This window comes from Oncorhynchus tshawytscha, linkage group LG09 (assembly GCF_018296145.1).
Source record: "Oncorhynchus tshawytscha isolate Ot180627B linkage group LG09, Otsh_v2.0, whole genome shotgun sequence".
NCBI lineage: Eukaryota > Metazoa > Chordata > Actinopteri > Salmoniformes > Salmonidae > Oncorhynchus > Oncorhynchus tshawytscha.
In genome coordinates, this window is record NC_056437.1 from 73,904,186 (window position 1) to 73,925,978 (window position 21,793).

The window sequence follows — 21,793 nt, forward strand, 5'->3', positions numbered from 1 at the left end:
ACAGCCATTAAACTCTATAACTGTTTTAAAATCACCATTGGCCTCATGGTGAAATCCCTGAGCGGTTTCCTTCCTCTCCGGCAACTGAGTTAGGAAGGACACCTGAATCTTTGTAGTGACTGTGTGTATTGATACCCCATCCAATGTGTAATTAATAACTTCACCATGCACAAAGAGATAATCTATGTACGCTTCTTTTTTTTTGCCATCTACCAATAGCTGCCCTTGTTTGTGAACCATTTGAAAACCTCCCTGGTCTTTGTGGTTGAATCCGTGCTTGAAATTCACTGCTCGACTGAGGGACCTTACAGATCATTGTTTGTGTTGGGTACAGAGATGAGGTAGTCATTTAAAATTCATGTTAATCACTATCATTGCACAGAGTGAGTCCATGCAACTTAATATGTGACTTGTTAAGCATATTTTGACTCCTGAACTTATTTAGGCTTGTTATAACTAAAGGGTTGAATACTTATTCACTGAAGACATTTCAGCTTTACATTTTTAATTAATTTGTAAACATTTCTAAAAACATAATTTCACTTTGACATATGGGGTATTGTGTGGAACCCAAAATCTCGATTACATTTTTAAAATTCTGGCTGTAACACAATACAATGTGGAAAAAGTCAAGGGGTGTGAATACTTCCTGAAGGCACTGTATGCTTACAGTATGTTTTGGAAGTATTCCTCATATCCTCCGTGCTGGACGTGTTGGGGATCCGGGAGTATCCACTTTCTCCAGCCAGCACGTCATTTATTTCATTACATCACCAACAGATGAGGTTCAGTTTCAGCCATGCATCACTCGGGGGATTCCAGATCAATGTTGTGTTTACTTTAAAAAGTTTCTTGAAAGATAAAGTACTCTGTGAAGCCAAGCACCATTATTTTCCTTTGCTTCACTCGCATGTAGAGACAAATGCCATGTTCACAAAGAAATACACACACACACACGCACACACACACACACACACACACCCACACACAACGTAGCATACTCAAGTTCTTATTGGCATAGTAGCTAATATTCCATCTAAGGGTATGTCATTCCAGGTATCCAGTGTTACCTCACCCCCTGTACCTTGGAGAGCCGCGTCAGGGTAATGCATCCTCGTGGCAGTCGCCACACAGTCTGAGAGCTAACAGATGTTGAGGGTATGACTCAACTGTCAACACATTGGCGAGGGCAGCGTGATGGAGACTTCTCTGAGTAGGCCTATTTTAGCCACACATCATGAGAGAGCAAGAGAGAGATAGCTGAGAGAGAGATGCGGACAGACGGGCAAGTCTACCGACAGACAAGGCTCTCATACATACAGCCAGACACAAGGGCACGTTAAAGTAGGGCTTCTTACATCACCTCATCTTCGTAATTGAATTGACTTTGGAGTGAAGGAGGCCATTGTATTGGGTCCAGCCCATAAAACTGCGTGGCCTCAAGACATACATTAGAGCCCAAATGTGATCCCCCTCTTCAACAGAGGCACAGTGATGTTTATAATGCCCAGCATTTGGATTGTTCCCAAAGGGGGCATTGCTAGTTTGAACCTGGTACATACACCGTGGTACAGCAGAAGCCCCCTCCAACCAAAGCCAGGCCACAAGACATACAGGTTTCAACCCTATCACATTTGTGTTGAACCATAACTTTATAACATGATGTAGAAATTCCTTTTTTATGGTCATTTAATTAGGGAACTGGGAATTTATGATGAACCTGGTGAAGTTGGGCAGAGACCACCATTTTGTAACTTCACTTACATCTTTGTTAACATGTTACCACTCAGTTATAAGAAATAACGGTAACTCTTGAAATGACACTGCATAGTTTGTGCTGTAGTATAGAACAATATAGTAACAGGGACCCCCTTTTCTAACCCTCATCGACAAACCCTTACTTTCAGACAGTGACCACATTTGTATTGTTAACATTTCCATACTATAGCTATGTTGTTAGCACATTCTGAGCTGTAATGTAGTGGTAACTAAATCACTTTTCAATTCAAAGACAAACGAAATAGACAAGTTGAAGAAAATAATCCTGCTAGTCAAGATAACACAGGACACACACACACACACACAGCAAAACAAAACAAAAAATCTAATTATGTGGCTTTTATTTTGTCGTCACCTTCCCATCCCCTAACCCCCCCAGCAAATCACGTGAGATACATTTGTTGATTAGTGGTTGCCAGATTCACACCACTTTTCACGTTGACAACATTAAAATACCACATTCTTCTTTGATTCCGTTTTTCAAAATACTTTTTTATTTTGTATTATTTGAACAGTTTGAGCAACACAGTCTCCAGAAGTGGATCTTTTTGGTGTTACTTTTTGGTAATGGAGTGTAGTACTGACAATTAGGGCTAGCTTTCCCACCCTGGAGGCATGACCACAGTGTCCCTGCAGCCTTGTCTTCACCCCTACCACCCAGCTCAGCTCCAAGGGATTTAATTGGTGGGGGGAGACGAGAGGAAGGAGAAGGGCTAAGTAGGGAAAATGCACAGCCAAAGACTGCCTTTACGACAACCCAGCTTCCCTGATCTGATACATCAGAAGGAAAATGATTACAGATCTAGGTTTGACAGGAGAAACTTCAAATGTGTATGTGTCATACTGCCAGTGAAAACAGCACTAAGAGACAGACAGTGTGTGCATCTATGGCTCCTTTCAGAAGGGGTGCTAGAATTAACCAGGCACTACGGCTGTCGGACGACAAAACATGTCCTTTCTTTAAATACAAATATATAATATTATACTTTACAATTCCTATTTACATCTCACACATTCACAGAGTGAAAATAAAGTCTTAAAATGGCCGCCTGTCCTTTCAGGCCTCCTTCCTTCCCCCACTCACTGTATTCCCAGCTGGATGCTCACTCACACTGGAGAGTTTTTATGGCTGATAACTTAAGGGAGTAGGAACAGAGTGGGGGAAGAGAGAGAGAGCACTTCAGCAAATGGCATCCACTGAACACCTTTGTTGTTTGTTCATTTTGAGGTTTGGCCATTCTTCAGGTGAGCAACAATTTGTCCTTTGGTCAAGACCCCCGTCCCCCACCCCCACGACTCTTAAAGCTTGATTTTGGCATGCAATATTTGACTTCTTAAAAATGATGTCAATGTTCCATAGAAATACTGACAGTATCTGATGATCAATGTATAAAAGTACCACTGAGACTCTGACAGTGAGTAAACAAATAGGAGGGAGAAAAACACACTATAAAACATCCAAATGAATGTCCAAAAACAAGTCCCATGTTTTGGCCTCCCTCCCTAGACAGTGGTCTCTCCATGCCTACGATTTGAGAGTCTGGTATAGAACTTGCGCCAGGAGTGGAGTGTCTTGCCAGACCAGATCCAGAACCCGGAGGTGATGCCCACTATGAGGGTCATCAGGTACTTGATCATGTAGACGGTGAAGTCGGGGGTCATGCGGGGGGTGTACTGCATGGGGCAGGGGATGGCTAAGCCTTTACAGTTACGGCTGACCCAGCTTCTCTCCCAGTGGTGGCGGAAGGCCTGCTCGTAGAAGAAGCAGGCGATGACGATGGTGGCGGGGACGGTGTAGAGCACGCTGAACACCCCGATGCGCACCATCAGGCGCTCCAGCTTCTCCGTCTTGGTGCCGTCGTGCTTCATGATAGTGCGGATGCGGAACAGGGACACGAAGCCGGCCAGGAGGAAGGAGGTACCGATGAAAAGGTAGATGAAGAGGGGGGCCAGGACAAAGCCCCGTATGGGGTTCAGGCTGTTGAGGCCCACAAAGCACACCCCACTGAGCACGTCCCCCTCGATCTGCCCCATGGCCAGGATGCTGATGGTCTTCACGGCGGGCACAGCCCAGGCTGCCAGGTGGAAGTACTGGGAGTTGGCCTCAATAGCCTCATGCCCCCACTTCATCCCAGCTGCCAGGAACCAGGTGAGGGACAGGATGACCCACCAGATGGAGCTGGCCATGCTGAAGAAATACAGCATCATGAAGAGGATGGTGCAGCCCTCCTTCTTGGTCCCCTGGACTATGGTCTTATATCCGTCTGGGTTGAAGCTGTCATTGCACACCACCTTGTCCCCCAGGAAGTAGCCAGCTATATAGGCTATGGAGACCATGGTGTAGCACCCAGAGAGGAAGATGATGGGCCTCTCCGGGTACTTGAAGCGCTGCATGTCCACTAGGTAGGTGGTGACGGTGAATAGGGTGGAGGCACAGCACAGAGACGACCAGATGAGGATCCATATGCGTGCAAAATAAATCTCTTTGTCATTGAAGAACATGTAGCCTCCACTGCTCCTGGAGTGTTCACATGGTGCTCCACAATCCAGCTCCCCCAGAAACGAATAATTCAGGTAAGTGGGGACTTTGAGCACAGATGGACAGCGGAAAGGCCTGTCTGATGTGGAGTAGACATGGACGCCAGGGGTTCCAGGGACTGGCATGTGTACGGGCGGGGCAGTGGCAGTAGATTCATTCTGACCAACGCAAATGTGCCCGTCTCCAAGCACGGGGAAATTCTCGCAACGGAGGCGTTCTGGCCACTGGAACCCAAATTTATTCATGAGCGCCTCGCAGCCGTGCTTTGCCCTCTCGCAAATTGAGCGACAGGGTGGAATGGCCTTTTCCAAAACTGTACAAACAGGCGCATACATTGAACATAGGAAGAATTTAAGTTCCGGCGAGCACTGTACCTTCACCAAGGGGTAAAACTGGTGCACCTCCAGTCCTGCGTCCTCTTGATTGTAATGCCCCACCAGATTGGGCATGATAGTTTGATTGTAGGCGATGTCCGTGCATAGTGGGATTGAAATAGGCTGGCAAAATCCGTGGTCCGGGAAAGCAATGCCATTATCCCCTTGCGTTGATACCATCAATGACGACATGATCAGTGCGAAAAAAATCACATAACTCGTTTGAAAATCCATTTTCATTGTGAGCTGATCAATAAAAAATCTCATCTATCTAGCCTGATAAAGTAACACAATTTACAGATACTTTTTATATTCCGTAGCATCGGAATTTTGGCTATAAATAACGGAATAATTAATAAAAATGTATGCCGTTGTCCCGGTGAGCAAAAACCTGTTGCTGTTTGCTCGCCTGCAAGAGGCTGCTTGACTTTTCCTTTGTGCAACTTGCATGGATGGCCCAATCAGACAGTTTCAAGTTCCCCCTGAAACTTTCTGTGGTTAGTTTCAAAGTAATGTCGAGAGGAGGAGGGATGGGGATAAGGGGGCTCTGGAAACAGATTCCCACCCCCTTCCCAGTGTGTTGCTGGCCAATGGAATTGCAGAGCAGTATCAACTTGGGAGAGTTTGAGTAACTTCAGTACAGCATGCGTCCCCTGAATGAACCACACTGTAGTTTAGCCTCGCTCACAACGCCAAGATGTGCAGATATCTATCTATCTATCTATCTATCTATCTATCTATCTATCTATCTATCTATCTATCTATCTATCTATCTATCTATCTATCTATCTATCTATCTATCTATCTATCTATCTATCTATCTATCTATCTATCTATCTATCTATCTATCTATCTATCTATCTATCTATCTATCTATCTATCTATCTATCTATCTATCTATCTATCTATCTATCTATCTATCTATCTATCTATCTATCTATCTATCTATCTATCTATCAAGTTTCAAGTTGTATTCGTCACGAGAAATAAGAGATAAGAAAGGATGAAGAAGACAAACAGTGTCAGTAACACATTTACAGTGAGCAGGGATACTCGAGGAGCTGAAGTAGTAGAGATGTACATGTAGGCAGGCATAGATGAGGAAAAAGTGATTGGTAGCTGGATAAATAATAATAATGTTAATAACAATAACAATATAGCAGTGTAAACTGGGCTGAAAAGTAACTGGTAGCAGGAATATTTAAATACTATGTTAATATACTAATGGTAATATCAACATGTAACCAGGATTAATAGTGACCAGTAGCAGGATAAATTGGACGATATTATTGGGGATGCAGTCAAAAATGAATGAACAATGAACTGCAGCGTAATCGTAGTAATACATCAAATTAATAATAATTTAGCAGCAGTGAGAGGGTGGCATCGGTAATGAGTGTGTGTGTGTGTGTGTGTGTGTGTGTGTGTGTGTGTGTGTGTGTGTGTGTGTGTGTGTGTGTGTGTGTGTGTCAGAGTGGGTAGAGACCTGTGGAAGGGCCTAGAGTCAGTGTGTATAGTCTGTGGGAGAGGGAGATAAGTAATAGTTAGCCATGTAACAGTCTTATGGCCAGGGGATAGAAGCTGCTTAGGCCCTTACCAAAACAGATAGTGGTTTTGAAATTGCAGTAAAAGTGCAGTAACTGCAGTCAACTGTGGTATTTTGGATGCAGTGATTGCACTGTAACTTCAGTTACACTGCAAAATTACTGCAGTAAAACAATTGTGTTATATTGGACACAGTATTTGCAGCATACTGCAGTTATTCTGCATTCTAACTACAGTGGTGGCTGTTATACTACAGTGTAGTGCAGTTATACTGCACTCTGACTGCAATCTTTTTTCGTAAGGGGGAGTCTGTTGGTCTGAGCCTTGATGCACCGGTACCGCCTGCTGGACGGAAGCATGGAGAAGAGTCCATGTCTCGGTTGGCTGGATCTTTCTCAGACACCCCCTGGCATGTACGTCCTGGATGGCTCTGAGCTCACCCCCAGTGATGTGCTGGGCCATCCTCACAACTCTATGTAAGGCAGTGGCGGTTGGTGCCGTTTTAGAGGAGGAAGGGCGTTTTTTTTAATGGACATGGCCTTATTTCTATTACAGCATATTGGATAACTGTCATTCATATTCCATTCACCCAGTTCAATGTAACATCAATATTAATCTATATTTCAAAGCTATCTAGTAGGCCCACGCAAAAAAAAAAATATAGACATAGCGACATCTTGTGGGTATTGTAGGACAATGCATTTGCATTGATGTCCAGAGATGTCCAGTCTCCAACTACTTGTACAAGGGACGTTTCTTCATATTTGGTTGAATAAATTGAGGTCCTGGACTTGGCTAAGCACTATTTTTGCTATGACTTAGTTATTAGTATTAATTGTAACACATGATTGTATACTTTATTAGGATGTAGCCGACCATATGTTTACTTATTAAAAAAAGTTCGATGAAGATGATTCAAGAAAAGCAATACATGTTCTACAAAAATCCTTCACTTTGCATGAAAAAGCCTCATGATATAGTCCCTCATTGATAGTAAAATAGGATTCCCCCATCTTTTAATTAGATGAAAATGATTGGTTGCTATGCCCTTTATGTGTACAATTCCTATTTGAACCCATTGGGTGAAAAAGCTTCTTATGGACCAATCGTCACCTTTGAGACAGTTAGTGATAAAAGAAGAGCATTTTATTCGCGGGGGTTGTTGTGAAGGTCTTGCTCGTGACGCTACTTTACAAAAGCGAGAAGAGCAACTGGCAAGCTCGAGATCAATACTTCTGTAGCTAGCTGCAATGTACTAGTGATTTCTCCTGTCATTGTTTAAAGTCCGTTTGATTTAATTCATTTTTTTGAAAAGTTATACTTTTAAATCGTGAACATTTCAGCTGGGGAAATTCCCTACAGAAACGTTGTTTACAAGTGAATTTATGGAGGTAAGTAGCTAGCTAGCTAGCACCGTTAGCTAACTAAATTTAGTTAGATATAAATCGTGTGACTGAGGGAGACAAGGGACACGAAAGCTAACTTAGGACAAAAGTCAAACCGCCTGTTATTACTGTGTTTTTCAGAATACGTTGTTGATTGAACTCGTAAAAGTTGTTTGTTTTGAGTGTTTTGGGTTTAGCTAGCTAGACACCTGCTGAGCATCCTTCTATTTTTGTAACTAACTTAGCTAGTTAACGTCCGCAAACTTACTGTTGCTAGCTAACGTACAATTAATTACAATTTGACTTGGGCCAAGTTAGCATTGTGCAATACAATATGTTATTACCCTGCTAGCTGTATATCTAATAATCAAGATAGCTAGTCAATGAAACTCTATTGTTCTGTTGAATGTTTGTATGAATATCTTTGTAATGTTTAGTTTAATAATGCAGTGAAGAATAGAATAAGTGCAAGTTCAAGAGGAGTGAGAATGGCGTTTGATCGATTCCAGAGTGCATCATCAGGTTCAGACTCATTCTTTTCCTCAAATAAGCATCAGGTGAGACATTCAAAAGAAGTGTTTTACTTTTCTAGATTGCAGTTCATTACAATGTATGCTATAGGTGATAAATAATTCAAGTGGTATGTTTATTAATGGTTTATATTAAGTAGCTCGTGTTTTAGGTATGAATTGGTATGAATTGTCTATTGTAGGCAAAACAGAATCAGAATGCTATATCTCACCAGTGACTGGCTGACATTTTCACTAGGGTTCATGAATTTCCTTTTTTATTGTATCACAGACCTGTGGAACTGCAGACAATGAAAGACTCTTGCAGCCGTACATCCCCTTACCCGAATTCTCATTGTCAGAAGAACCTCCCATGTCCTACACACCCTGGTCTGCACAGGATGATCCATACCAACTCATTAATTGCACCCAGAACAATGTTCAAAGCAGGTACCTAAACTAACTACTTGTTTACATCCCTGTTAGTGAGCATTTCTCCTTTGACTTTTTCCACATTTTGTTACATTACAGCCTTATTAAAATTGATTGGGAAAAAATGTTCCCTCATCAATCTATTCAAATGCAACTCTAAGAATTGTATACTGACCTGGTCAATACTGTGTTTTGTCATACCAGTATTTAACATTGACAGTCTGAAGAATGTCTTGGGAAAAGGAAGACCAAGTCTTAATTTATACTGAACAAAAATATAAAGTAAAGTGTAGGTTCCATGTTTCATGAGCTGAAATAAAAGACCCCAGAAAATTTCCATATGCACAAAAAGCTTATCTCTTCCAAATTTTGGGCACAAATTTGTTTACATCCCTGTTAATGAGCATTTCTCCTTTGCCAGGAGAAACACAATGCCACAGGTGTCTCAAGTTTTGAGGGAGCGTGCAATTAGCCATGATGACTGCAGGAATGTCCACCCGAGCTGTTGCCAGAGAATTTAATGTTCTGTCGTTTTAGAGAATTTGGCAGTACCTCCAACCGGCCTCACAACCGCAGACCACATGTATGGCGTTGTGTGGGCGAGCGGTTTGCTGATGTCAATGTTGTGAACACAGTGCCCCATGGTGGCAGTGGGGTTATGGCAGTGGTGGAAAAAGTAGCCAATTGTCATACTTTAGTAAAAGTAAAGCTACCTTAATAGAAAATGACTCAAGTAAAAGTGGAAGTCACCCAGTAAAATACTACTTGATTAAAAGTCTAAAAGTATTTGGTTTTAAGTATACTTAAGTATCAAAAGTAAATGTATTTAAGCATCAAAAGTAAAAGTATGAATACTTTCTAATTACTTATATTAAGCAAACCAGTAGGCACAATTTTTGTGTTTTTTATTTATTTACAGATAGCCAGGAGCGCACTCCAACACTCAGACATCATTTACAAACAAAGTATTTATGTTTAGTGAGTCCGCCAGATCAGAGGTAAGAGGATGACCAGGGATGTCCTCTTAAGTGTGTGAATTGGACCATGCTCTGTCCTGCTAAGCTTTCAAAATGTAACAAGTACTTTTGGGTGTCAGGAAAAATGTATGGAGTAAAAAGTACAACATTGTCTTTAGAAATAGTAGTAAAAGTAGTCAAAATATTAATTTGAAAGTACAGATACCCCCCAAAACGACTTAAGTAGTACTTTAAAGTATTTTTACTTAAGGACTTTACACCACTGGGTTATGGTATGGGCAGGCATTAGCTACAGACAAAAAACAAAATTATATTTTATCAATGGCAATTTGAATACAAAGAGATACCATGACGAGATCCATTTTCGTGCCATTCATTCACCGCCATCACCTCAGGTTTCAGCATGATAATGCACGGCCCCATATTGCAAGGATCCGTACTCAATTCCTGGAAGCTGGAAATGTCCCAGTTCTTCCATGGCCTGCATATTCACCAGACATGTCACCCATTGAGCATGTTTGGGATGCTCTGGATCAATGTGTATGACAGTGTCTTCCAGTTCCTGCCAATATCCAGAAACTTCGCACAGTCATTGAAGAGTAATTGGACAACATTCCACGGGCCACACTCAACAGCCTGATCAACTCTATGCGAAGGAGATGTGTCGAGCTGCATGAGGCAAATGGTGGTCACACCATATACAGACTGGTTTTCTGATCCACTCCCATCTGTGACTAACAGATGCATATCTGTAATCCCAGTCATGTGAATATTCATAGTTTAGGGTCTAAGGAATATATTTAAATTGACTGATTTCCTTAACTGTAGCTCAGTAAAATCTTTGAAATTGTTGCATGTTGCGTTTATATTTTTGTTTATTATAATTTTATTGTGCTGAAATCATAGAGAACGTTTCATACGTGATTTGAAGACAAGGTGTTCATGAATACACTGTCCATTTGAAATTAAGTTGAACTTCTAATAACCACTAGACTTTTTCATATATGTCCCACTCCATGTGAAATGTAAATGGTCTTCTTTTTCATGTGTTTTGAAATACTTATGTTTTAAATCTCCAAGGAATTTCCCAGATGGAAATGACTGTGGAAGTGAAGCTGATCTCTATGGGCTGGTGTCAAATATCTTGGAGGAGGCTGATCAAATGGACAGTTACTATACTGAAGAGTAAGTTATTCATTAGGAGGGTATTTTTTTGTCTTCAGTGATATGAGCTCATTTCTTTGTATTGGGAGACAAATTAATGGGAATTGAAAATGGAAACCGCAACGTTTGCCAGTAATGACTTTGAGACTTTCAATTGTGTTTAAAAAAAAAAAAAAAAATATTTAACCTTTAACTTCTCAACTCTCCTTTCAGGACATTATCCCAACTGAAATCTGTCTGGTCTCCCAAGTCAATGAGCGACGATTGCCATCAGTACTTCCAATCAGAGTCCAAAGTGCAGTCCAACTTTCTGCCGAACCATGTTTACCCTGAGTCTTTCAGTAAAGCACAAGGGCAGCCAATGAACAGAGGTTCCGAAGAGTTCTACCAGCGTTTCAACGGCTTTGATACCAGTGACCAGCAGTGGCTCCTCTCTTCCTGCAATGGAGACATGGACACTAGATACTCTCTACAGACCCAAGAGCTGCCGAAGCCGCCGGGGCTACCACTGCCCAACGTGGGGAACGCCTACCGTTCAAACACGAGGCCGAGTAAACACGAGTACAACACAGCTGAGAATGTTGGAGGGTTCTGTGGGTCTGGGAACGCTCTTTCTGACCACATGGATGCTTTTGCACCCTCCTTCTGCCCCCAGAGCAAGATTAATAGCCAGTGCTTTGACCACTACTATGAAGAGTTCCCAGGCCAGATCAGCGCCAAGCCCAGAAGGACCAAGCAGTACACCATGCAAGAGGTCAACAAGCTGGCCAGCAACATCCAGACTCTGATGGTGGGTGAGCAGGACAACGCATGTGGTAGGGAGCCCCAGAAACGGCAGAGTGTGCAGATGCAGTATGACAACATCATGGCCGAACAGAGGAACTTCTCCAACACCAGGATGCCTGGGCAAAGCACTCAAGCCATGCAGTTTAAGAAGGAACTAGGAGGGGAGTATGGAGCCATGAAGAGGGAGACTGAAGGAGGAATGAAGAGCAAAGAGCTGCTACAGAGTGACTTTGATTCCAAAGACTTATCTGGATTTGGTCCACAACACGTTGAGTATTTCCAAAAAACAAAATCACTCTCAGCGTCTTTCAATCCTACAATTTCTCACCAAAACAAGATGGCTGTCCAGAAAGGAAGCAATCCCCTCTCTACGGGCCTGAGTCTGAACCAGTACCATTATAGCCAGCAGAACCCGTTGCAGAACAAACTCAAGCAGCAGCATCAGCAGCCAATGGGAAACTGTTTTTCCTCTCGGCCGTCCAAGATGCTGTCCCACTCGGTGTCTGAGTTTGTACCTCAGCACTCCCACCAGATGCAGAGAGTACCACCACCGTGCATCCAGGACTACAGTCAGGGGGACGGGCCCAGCCTCCACAGCAGCAGGGCAGGACAGAACCAGGTCAGGATGGGCATGGGCGGACTGAGGAGGGGAGCCAGCGACAGTGACTTTGAGATGCAGCTGGACAAGAGCAGGATGCACATGGCTGGGCTGGTGGCTGATGGCTGCTCCCCCACTCAGTGCTTGGATGGGAAGACAAGGCCCCAGACCAGCACTCACATGACAGGAGACGGGGACAAGAAGCAGGGGCTCCTGCAGAACCCTTACCTCGACCTACTCGGCAGCATGTATGGCTCTCAGAGATTCGGTGGAGGAAACGGCACAGTCAACGCAGGGAAGAACCCAACCTTTCTGCCTTGCATGTATCAGGCTGTGAATGACCCCAGACAGAACTCCTGCCACATGTCTTTGAACTCTGCCAGCTTCAACTCCAGATCCTCCTTCCCCTACGGCGGTTCCATCCCCGCCATGGACCTGTGTGACCTGCTGCCAGACGGGGAGTTTGCAGCTTTCAACCCTTACCTCAATGACATGATGGGCTCCAGTGGAGAGAACCCCTACCCAGGGATAATGGGAGGCCTCCGCTCCCCGAGGATAATGAGGAACCGTGGAGGACCCATGAGCCAGCTCCACTTCCACCTGGAGGAGTGCTATGAGCAGTGGAGAGTCCTGGAGAAGGAGAGAAAGAAGGTGAGCAATAAAAATGAGTGGTTCATTTAGTGGGAATATTTTTGTTTCTTGTGATCATCTTGAAATCCTTATTATTTATCTGATTATGCTGCAATACAATACTTGGTAAGAATGACTCCCAAACTAGGATTAAAATGTTTAGTTCGATTGGTTGGCATTAAGTGTTTTTTTTAATATTATGTGTTTTAGACAGAGGACGTCCTTACCAAGAGTTATCCTGGAAAGCGGATTTCTGTGGTGACCAGCAGTGCCCTCCCCAAAATCCCACCTAACCCTTCCAGAGTGGACCGACTCATCGTGGACCAGATCCGAGAACAAGCCAAGGTGAGAAATATTCATTCTTAAAAGTCTAAGCCTGGGGGGGGGGATTCTAAGCTGACATATGGAATTGTTTTAAGATGGTCATGCTATGGATCATTTAGCTATTTGATTTAGAATTTTAGGACCCCTTTAGGTATCAAAATCTATATTTTTAAAGATTTGATAAAATATTGAATTTGGCCTTTACTACTATAGAAACGCATTGAATACAGTAAATTCGTAAAGTATTCAGATCCATTGACTTTTTCCACATTTTGTTACATTACAGCCTTATTAAAATTGATTGTGAAAAAATGTTCCCTCATCAATCTATACACAATACCCCATAATGACAAAGCTGAAGCAGACTTTCAGAAATGTTTGCAAATTTATTAAAAATGAAAAACATGAATACCTTATTTACATAAGTATTCAGACCCTTGTGTCGAGGCACAGATCTGGGGAAGGGTACCAAAACATTTCGGCAGCATTAAAGGTCCCCCAAAACACAGCGGCCTCCATCATTCTTATATGGAAGAAGTTTGGAACTACCAAGACTCTTCCTAGAGCTGGCCGCCCGGCTAAACTGAGCAATTGGGGGAGAAGGGCTTGGTCAGGGAGGTAACCAAGAACCCGATGGTCACGCTGACAAAGCTCCAGAGTTCCTCTGTGGAGATGGAAGAACCTTCCAGAAGGACAACCATCTCTGCAGCACTCCAGCAATTAGGCCTTAATGGTAGAGTGGCCAGACGGAAGCCACTCCTCAGTAAAATCCACACGACAGCCCGCTTGGAGTTTGCCTTAAGGCACCTAAAGGACTCTTAGACCATTAGAAACAAGATTCTCTTGCCTAATGAAACCAATATTGAACTCTTTGACCTGAATGCCAAGCGTCACTTCTGGAGGAAACCTGGCACCATCCCTACGGTGATGTATGGTGGTGGCAGTATCACGAACCAAGGTAAGACCCAGATGCAGACTGTTGAAGTAACAATGTTTAATGTTCCAACAGAGGCAAGCAGTAGACAGGTCAAGGCAGGCAAAAGTTGGTAATCCAGAGGGAGGCAGAGGTACAGGTCGGCAGGCAGGGTCAGGCAGGCGGGCTTAGAGTCAGGACAGGCAAGGGTCCGGGAGGACTAGCAAAAAGAGAATAAAAGCAGGAGTACGGGAAAACACGCTGGTTGACTTGAAAAACATACAAGACCAACTGGCAACAAACAGACAGAGAACACAAGTATAAATACACAGGGGATAATAGGGAAGCGGGGCGACACCTGGAGGGGGATGGAGACAAGCACAAAGACAGGTAAAACAGATCAGGGCGTACAGACAGCATCATGCTGTGGGGATGTTTTTCAGCTGTGGGGACTGGTAGACCAGTCAGGATCGAGGGAAAGATGAACGTAGCAAGGTACAGAGAGATCCTTGATAAAAAACTTGCTTCAGAGTGCTCAGGACCTCCGACTGGGGCAAAGGTTCACCTTCCAACAGGACAACAACCCTAAGCACACAGCCAAGACAACGCAGGAGTGGCTTCGGGACAAGTCTCTGAATGTCCTTGTCTCCATCCAACCTGACAGAGCTTGAGATGATCTGCAGAGAAGAACTCCCCAAACACAGGTGTACCAAGCTTGTAGTGTCATACCCAAGAAGACTCAAGGCTGTAATCGCTGCCAAAGGTGCTTCAACAAGGACTGAGTAAAGGGTTTGAATATTTATGTAAATGTTATATTTTAACTTTAGATTTTATTTATAAATTTGCAAACATTTTAAAAACCTTTTCATGCTTTGGCATTATGAGTATTAGGAGTATTGCGTAGATTGATGAGGGGGAAAAAAGCTATTTAATCAATTTTAGAATAAGGCTTTAACAAAACAAAATGGGGGTCAAGCGGTCTGAATACTTCCCGAATGCACTGTAATGGCAAAAAAGACAGTAAAAAAAGAAATGTTAAGAAACAGGGTTTTGAAGTGTTTGTCCTATAGCTAGGACACTTTGTGCATGACACAAGTCATTTTTCCAACAATTGTTTACAGACAGATTGTTTCACTTAGAACTTACTATCACAATTCCAGTGGGTCAGATGTTTACATACACCAAGTTGACTGTGCCTTTAAACAGCTTGGAAAATTCCAGAAAACTATGTCATGGCTTTAGAAGCTTCTGATAGGCTAATTAACATAATTTGAGTCAATTGGAGGTGTACCTGTGGATGTATTTCAAGGACTGCCTTCAAACTTAGTGCCATCTGCTTGATATCATGGGAAAATCAAAAGTGATCAGCCAAGACCTCAGGAAAAAAATTGTAGACCTCCACAAGACTGGTTCCTCCTTGGGAGCAATTTCCAAACGCCTGAAGTTACCACGTTCATCTGTACAAACAATAGTATGCAATTATAAACACCATGGGACCACGCAGCCGTCATACCGCTCAGGAAGGAGACGCATTTTGTCTCCTATAGAAGAACGCACTTTGGTGCAAAAAGCGCAAATCAATCCTAGAACAACAGCAAAGGACCTTGTGAAGATGCTGGAGGAAACAGGTCCAAAAGTATCTATAGCCACAGTAAAACGAGTCCTATATCAACATAACCTAAAAGGCCGCTCAGCAAGGAAGAAGCCACTGCTCCAAATCCGCCATAAAGAAGCCAGACTACGGTATTCAACTGCACATGGGGACAAAGATCGTACTAATTGGATAAATGTCCTCTGGTCTGATGAAACAAAAATATAACTGTTTGGCCATAATGACCATCGTTATGTTTGGAGGAAAAAGGGGGAGGCTTGCAAGCCGAAGAACACCATCCCAACCGTGAAGCACGGGGATGGCAGCATCATGTTGTGGGGGTGCTTTGCTGCAGGAGGGACTGGTGCACTTCACAAAATAGATGGCATCATGAGGGAGGAAAATTATGTGGATATATTGAAGCAACATCTCAAGACATCAGTCAGGAATTTAATGCTTGGTGTCAAATGGGTCTTCCAAATGGACAATGACCCCAAGCATACTTCCAAAGTTGTGGCAAAATGGCTTAAGGACAACAAAGTCAAGGTATTGGAGTGGCCATCACAAAGCTCTGACCTCAAACCTATCAACAATTTGTGGGCAGAACTGAAAAGGCGTGTGCGAGCAAGGAGGCTTACAAACCGGATTCAGTTGCACCAGCTGTCAGGAGGAATAAGCCTAAATTCACCCAACTTATTGTGGGAAGCTTGTGGAAGGCTACCTGAAACGTTTGACCCAATTTAAACAATCTAACGGTAATGCTACCAAATACTAATTGAGTGTAACTGACCCACTGGGAATGTGATGAAAATTAAATCTGAAATAAATCATTTTCTCTACTATTATTCTGACATTTCACATTCTTAAAATAAAATGGTGATCCTAACTGACCTAAAAACAGGGAATTTTTACTATGATTAAATGTCAGGAATTGTGAAAAACTGAGTTTAAATGTATTCGGCTAAGGTGTATGTAAACTTCCAACTTCAACTGTATATATTTTTTACACATATTTAACCCATTTTTTGGGTAGGTGCAAAACTACCATCATATGTCCATAAATTTTGCATAACCAGTACCAGTTACCTACAGACGAGTCCCATGACACTTGGGGCCGCATTAGTTTGTAGGCCAAACGCAGATGCTGAAGTGCGACATCGACAGATATGGTGGAAAGAGACGCACCCAATGCAGACATCTCTAAGTTAAACTGACGGATTTTAATGGAGATTTTTTTTAAATTATGTTACTTAGATTGACGCACCGGTGCGTGAATCGACTCTAGGAGGTTAAATGTCCACTTTGGAATTTTAGGATTGGGTGATGGCTAATTCCATGCAAATTGGCATGAGTGTTGATAGAAGAGTAGATTAAAACCAATACATGAATACCAGTTGCTGTAGGCTAGATGAACACCCATCAAGTTCTACAAGTGTTTCAAAATGCATTTGAATATTTTTTTATGGAATTTATTTTCCTCTTATATCATAGGTGGTGAGCCTTCTGGGTAAAATGGAGCGTCTGCGTAGCTTCCCCCTCCATGCAAATATTTGTTCAGCGCTGGACAGACACCTCGAGGCTATTTACATTACCCAGGCCAGACGCAAGGAGGAATTTGTCAACACTTCAAACCGTCAGAGACAGGCCAGCACACATTTCAGAGAGGACAGAGGTAACTCAACACTAAGTCATTAATGAGCCGCAGCTAGTTCTAAACAACTAAATCCCCAAGCATTTGTCTGTGCATTGTCTTCTAATTTTGTTTTTAGATTTATTCTGGAAATATGGCTGCCATTTTTTATTCTGTAGAGCCTTTTATATTTTATTTCCTTGAAAGAGCAAATAACAGAGCTTATCTTCTACATTTACCTTTTCGTGTTTGGGATGAGCAGCATTTGTCAGCTCTGATGATGAGGCCTAAAAACCAGTGGTGGAAAAAATACCCAATTGTCATACTTGAGTGAAAGTAAAGATACCTTAATAGAAAATGACTAAAGTAAAAGTGAAAGTCACCCAGTAACATCCTAAAAGTCTAAAAGTATTTTATTTTAAATATACATAAGTATCAAAAGGAAAAGGATAAATCCTTTCAAATTCTTTATATTAAGCAAACCAGATGGCACCATTTTTTATTTTATTTTTAATAGATAGCCAGGGGCATGCTCCAACACCAAGACTGCTTCCATCACGTGGACTGGGAGATGTTTCGTATTGCGTCAGACAACAACATTGACGAATACGCTGATACGGTGTGCGAGTTCATTAGAACGTGCGTTGAAGATGTCGTTCCCATAGCAACGATTAAAACATTCCCTAACCAGAAACCGTGGATTGATGGCAGCATTCGTGTGAAACTGAAGGCACGAACCACTGCTTTTAATCAGGGCAAGGTGTCTGGTCTGGTAACATGACTGAATACAAACAGTGCAGCTATTCCCTCCGCAAGGCTATCAAACAAGCTAAGCGCTAGTACAGAGACAAAGTAGAATCTCAATTCAACGGCTCAGACACAAGAGGCATGTGGCAGGGTCTACAGTCAATCACGGACTACAGGAAGAAACCCAGCCCAGTCACGGACCAGGATGTCTTGCTCCCAGGCAGACTAAATAACTTTTTTGCCCGCTTTGAGGACAATACAGTGCCACTGACACGGCCTGCAACGGAAACATGCGGTCTCTCCTTCACTGCAGCCGAAGTGAGTAAGACATTTAAACGTGTTAACCCTCGCAAGGCTGCAGGCCCAGACGGCATCCCCAGCCGCGCCCTCAGAGCATGCGCAGACCAGCTGGCCGGTGTGTTTACGGACATATTCAATCAATCCCTATACCAGTCTGCTGTTCCCACATGCTTCAAGAGGGCCACCATTGTTCCTGTTCCCAAGAAAGCTAAGGTAACTGAGCTAAACGACTACCGCCCCGTAGCACTCACATCCGTCATCATGAAGTGCTTTGAGAGACTAGTCAAGGACCATATCACCTCCACCCTACCTGACACCCTTGACCCGCTCCAATTTGCTTACCGCCCAAATAGGTCCACAGACGATGCAATCTCAACCACACTGCACACTGCCCTAACCCATCTGGACAAGAGGAATACCTATGTGAGAATGCTGTTCATCGACTACAGCTCGGCATTCAACACCATAGTACCCTCCAAGCTCGTCATCAAGCTCGAGACCCTGGGTCTCGACCCCGCCCTGTGCAACTGGGTACTGGACTTCCTGACGGGCCGCCCCCAGGTGGTGAGGGTAGGCAACAACATCTCCTCCCCGCTGATCCTCAACACTGGGGCCCCACAAGGGTGCGTTCTGAGCCCTCTCCTGTACTCCCTGTTCACCCACGACTGAGTGGCCATGCACGCCTCCAACTCAATCATCAAGTTTGCGGACGACACAACAGTGGTAGGCTTGATTACCAACAACGACGAGACGGCCTACAGGGAGGAGGTGAGGGCCCTCGGAGTGTGGTGTCAGGAAAATAACCTCACACTCAACGTCAACAAAACTAAGGAGATGATTGTGGACTTCAGGAAACAGCAGAGGGAACACCCCCATCCACATCGATGGAACAGTAGTGGAGAGGGTAGCAAGTTTTAAGTTCCTCGGCATACACATCACAGACAAACTGAATTGGTCCACTCACACAGACAGCATCGTGAGGAAGGCGCAGCAGCGCCTCTTCAACCTCAGGAGGCTGAAGAAATTCGGCTTGTCACCAAAAGCACTCACAAACTTCTACAGATGCACAATCGAGAGCATCCTGGCGGGCTGTATCACCGCCTGGTATGGCAACTGCACCACCCTCAACCGTAAGGCTCTCCAGAGGGTAGTGAGGTCTGCACAACGCATCACCGGGGGCAAACTACCTGCCCTCCAGGACACCTACACCACCCGATGCTACAGGAAGGCCATAAAGATCATCAAGGACATCAACCACCCGAGCCACTGCCTGTTCACCCCGCTGTCATCCAGAAGGCGAGGTCAGTACAGGTGCATCAAAGCTGGGACCGAGAGACTGAAAAACAGCTTCTATCTCAAGGCCATCAGACTGTTAAACAGCCACCACTAACATTGAGTGGCTACTGCCAACACACTGTCAATGACACTGACTCTACTCCAGCCACTTTAATCATGGGAATTGATGGGAAATGATGTAAATATATCACTAGCCACTTTAAACAATGCTACCTTATATAATGTTACTTACCCTACATTGTTCATCTCATATGCATACGTTGATACTGTACTCTATATCATCGACTGCATCCTTATGTAATACATGTATCACTAGCCACTTTAACTATGCCACTTGGTTTACATACTTATCTCATATGTATATACTGTACTCGATATCATCTACTGTATCTTGCCTATGCTGCTCTGTACCATCACTCATTCATATATCCTTATGTACATATTCTTTATCCCCTTACACTGTGTATAAGACAGTAGTTTTTTTGGAATTGTTAGTTAGATTACTTGCTCGTTATTACTGCATTGTCGGAACTAGAAGCACAAGCATTTCGCTACACTCGCATTAACATCTGCTAACCATGTGTATGTGACAAATAAAATTTGATTTGATTTGATTCATTTACCAAGGAAGCATGTGTTTTCTGCCAGATCAGAGGCAGTAGGGATGACCAGGGATGTTCTCTTGATAAGTGTGAATTAGACAATTTTCCTGTCCTGCTAAGCATTAAAAATGTTACGAGTACTTTTGGGTGTCAGGGAAAATATATGGAGTAAAAAGTACATAATTTTTTTTAGGAATGTAGTGAAGTAAAAGTTGTAAAAAATATAAATAATAAAGTACAGATACCCCAAAAAACTACTTAAGTAGTACATTCAAGTATTTTTACTTAATTACTTTACACAACTGCTGTCTTATTTTTTTGCCTGTATTCCTGCTAGATATACTGCTACTTGCTACAGCACTGAGGGGTCTGTGTTTGACCACAAGGAAGTCCCGCACTGCCCTGTGGTGTGCCCTACAGATGACCCTCCCCAAGTCCAACACGGACAAGCCGGATGAGCAGAGCACCTCTGAGGAGACCAGCCCAGGGAGAACACTTATCCAGTTCTGATGCCACTGAGCCACCCTATGGTTCACATGTGACACTCACTCACGTTCATGCTATAGATGTTGCTGAGAGCAAGACCAGTGAGGAGCATTAGGCCAGATGAAATTTTGATCACATCATTAGACAGAACAAAAGGAATTCTTGTATGTAGGCTCAGTTTGAGCAAATAGAGGAAATTAATTATTTTTGGAGATTATCAGTCTTATTTCAAATCTATCCTAAAGCAGGTGGTTCAGAGCAATGTAATGGGATAACCAGGGGTGCATTTATTTTAAATGGCAGTACAATTCTATTATGCTGTTGAATTGAGAATCCCCATAATCCCTTCAGCCCCAGTAATTCCCTGTTAACGAGCTTCTATTAGGAACATGAGAGAGAGCAGAGCCTGATCAGATATGTTGGTGGTAATAACTGTAGAATATACAGTATTACATTCATCAGTATTGTCAACTACCTTAGAGCTAGGGTCCTTGCAGTCATTGCAAGGAAAATGAGTTTAATTGACCTTAGTGGCCACAAATGTACAATTTGATTGATAGTTGCTCTTGGGCTAGGGGAATTCATAATATGAAATGTGTTAAGGCTTAATTTATCTTCAAAATCACCACATTTTGTGATTAGGGTCATCGAAAATAATGGGAATCTTGCAAAGGCCGAATATTATTTAAAGACACTATTTATAATTATTAAAACATGGCAGTCATTTGAATGTTTTCCTGATTGTTTTACTTATTTATTTGAATGTGATTTGACATTCAGTTCTCTAATATGCTTCTTAACAACCAATAATTGTGGATAAGTGATCATTGCCTCCTCTTAAGTTGAGTGGATATGGCAATGGGAACCACTTTTCTGTCATATTCCATGTTAACATACCAATCAATCGTCAACTTGAAGCATTGCGTTTCCTCGGTTTACCTGAAAAGCAACATAGTCAGTGTATTGTTTTTACTTACTCAGTAGGTTAGAAATTTGGACTGGTCATGCATTGATGTTAATTAAATCTTATGTTATTCTTATTTTGAATTTAGTTCTCTGAATGTTAATCAAGCTGCATTAAAGCTCATTTCAAAACATAAGAATTAAGTTTGATGGACACATACTATCAATGACATAATACACACTCGTAAGACAGGTGGCAAACATGTTCAAACCCCTGTATTTT

The 21,793-nt window shown here is 42.9% G+C and overlaps 2 protein-coding genes across 4 annotated transcripts; one reads left to right on the forward strand and one right to left on the reverse strand.

The window, feature by feature from the left end:
- Window positions 1–2,103: 2,103 nt before the first annotated feature.
- LOC112258670 (frizzled-2) lies at window positions 2,104–5,153 on the reverse strand. The gene has a single exon (XM_024433195.2). The coding sequence runs from the start codon at window positions 4,957–4,959 to the stop codon at window positions 3,283–3,285; it is 1,677 nt and encodes a 558-aa protein (XP_024288963.2). The 5' UTR covers window positions 4,960–5,153; the 3' UTR covers window positions 2,104–3,282.
- A 2,207-nt stretch (window positions 5,154–7,360) lies between these two features.
- On the forward strand, window positions 7,361–21,782 carry LOC112259189 (meiosis-specific coiled-coil domain-containing protein MEIOC-like). 3 transcript variants are annotated; one of them, XM_042327407.1, is made up of 8 exons: window positions 7,361–7,628; window positions 8,060–8,179; window positions 8,424–8,581; window positions 10,621–10,725; window positions 10,918–12,739; window positions 12,929–13,063; window positions 17,038–17,218; window positions 20,459–21,782. In XM_042327407.1, the coding sequence occupies exons 1-8, from the start codon at window positions 7,623–7,625 to the stop codon at window positions 20,629–20,631; spliced, it is 2,700 nt and encodes an 899-aa protein (XP_042183341.1). In that variant the 5' UTR covers window positions 7,361–7,622; the 3' UTR covers window positions 20,632–21,782. The 3 variants fall into 3 exon arrangements, with proteins under 3 accessions (XP_042183341.1, XP_042183343.1, XP_042183342.1); XM_042327409.1 differs by having other exon boundaries at window positions 8,132–8,179; XM_042327408.1 differs by having other exon boundaries at window positions 7,362–7,628; window positions 8,073–8,179.
- The last annotated feature ends 11 nt before the right edge of the window (window positions 21,783–21,793 follow it).

Bases quoted from the DNA above. Each gene is read 5' to 3' on its own strand.
- LOC112258670 (XM_024433195.2), bottom strand. From the start codon at position 4,959: ATGAGATTTTTTATTGATCAGCTCACAATGAAAATGGATTTTCAAACG.
- LOC112259189 (XM_042327407.1), top strand. The intron at 12,740-12,928 runs GTGAGCAATAAA...TATGTGTTTTAG, and splicing joins TGGAGAAGGAGAGAAAGAAG to ACAGAGGACGTCCTTACCAA. The intron at 17,219-20,458 runs GTAACTCAACAC...TATTCCTGCTAG, and splicing joins ACATTTCAGAGAGGACAGAG to ATATACTGCTACTTGCTACA.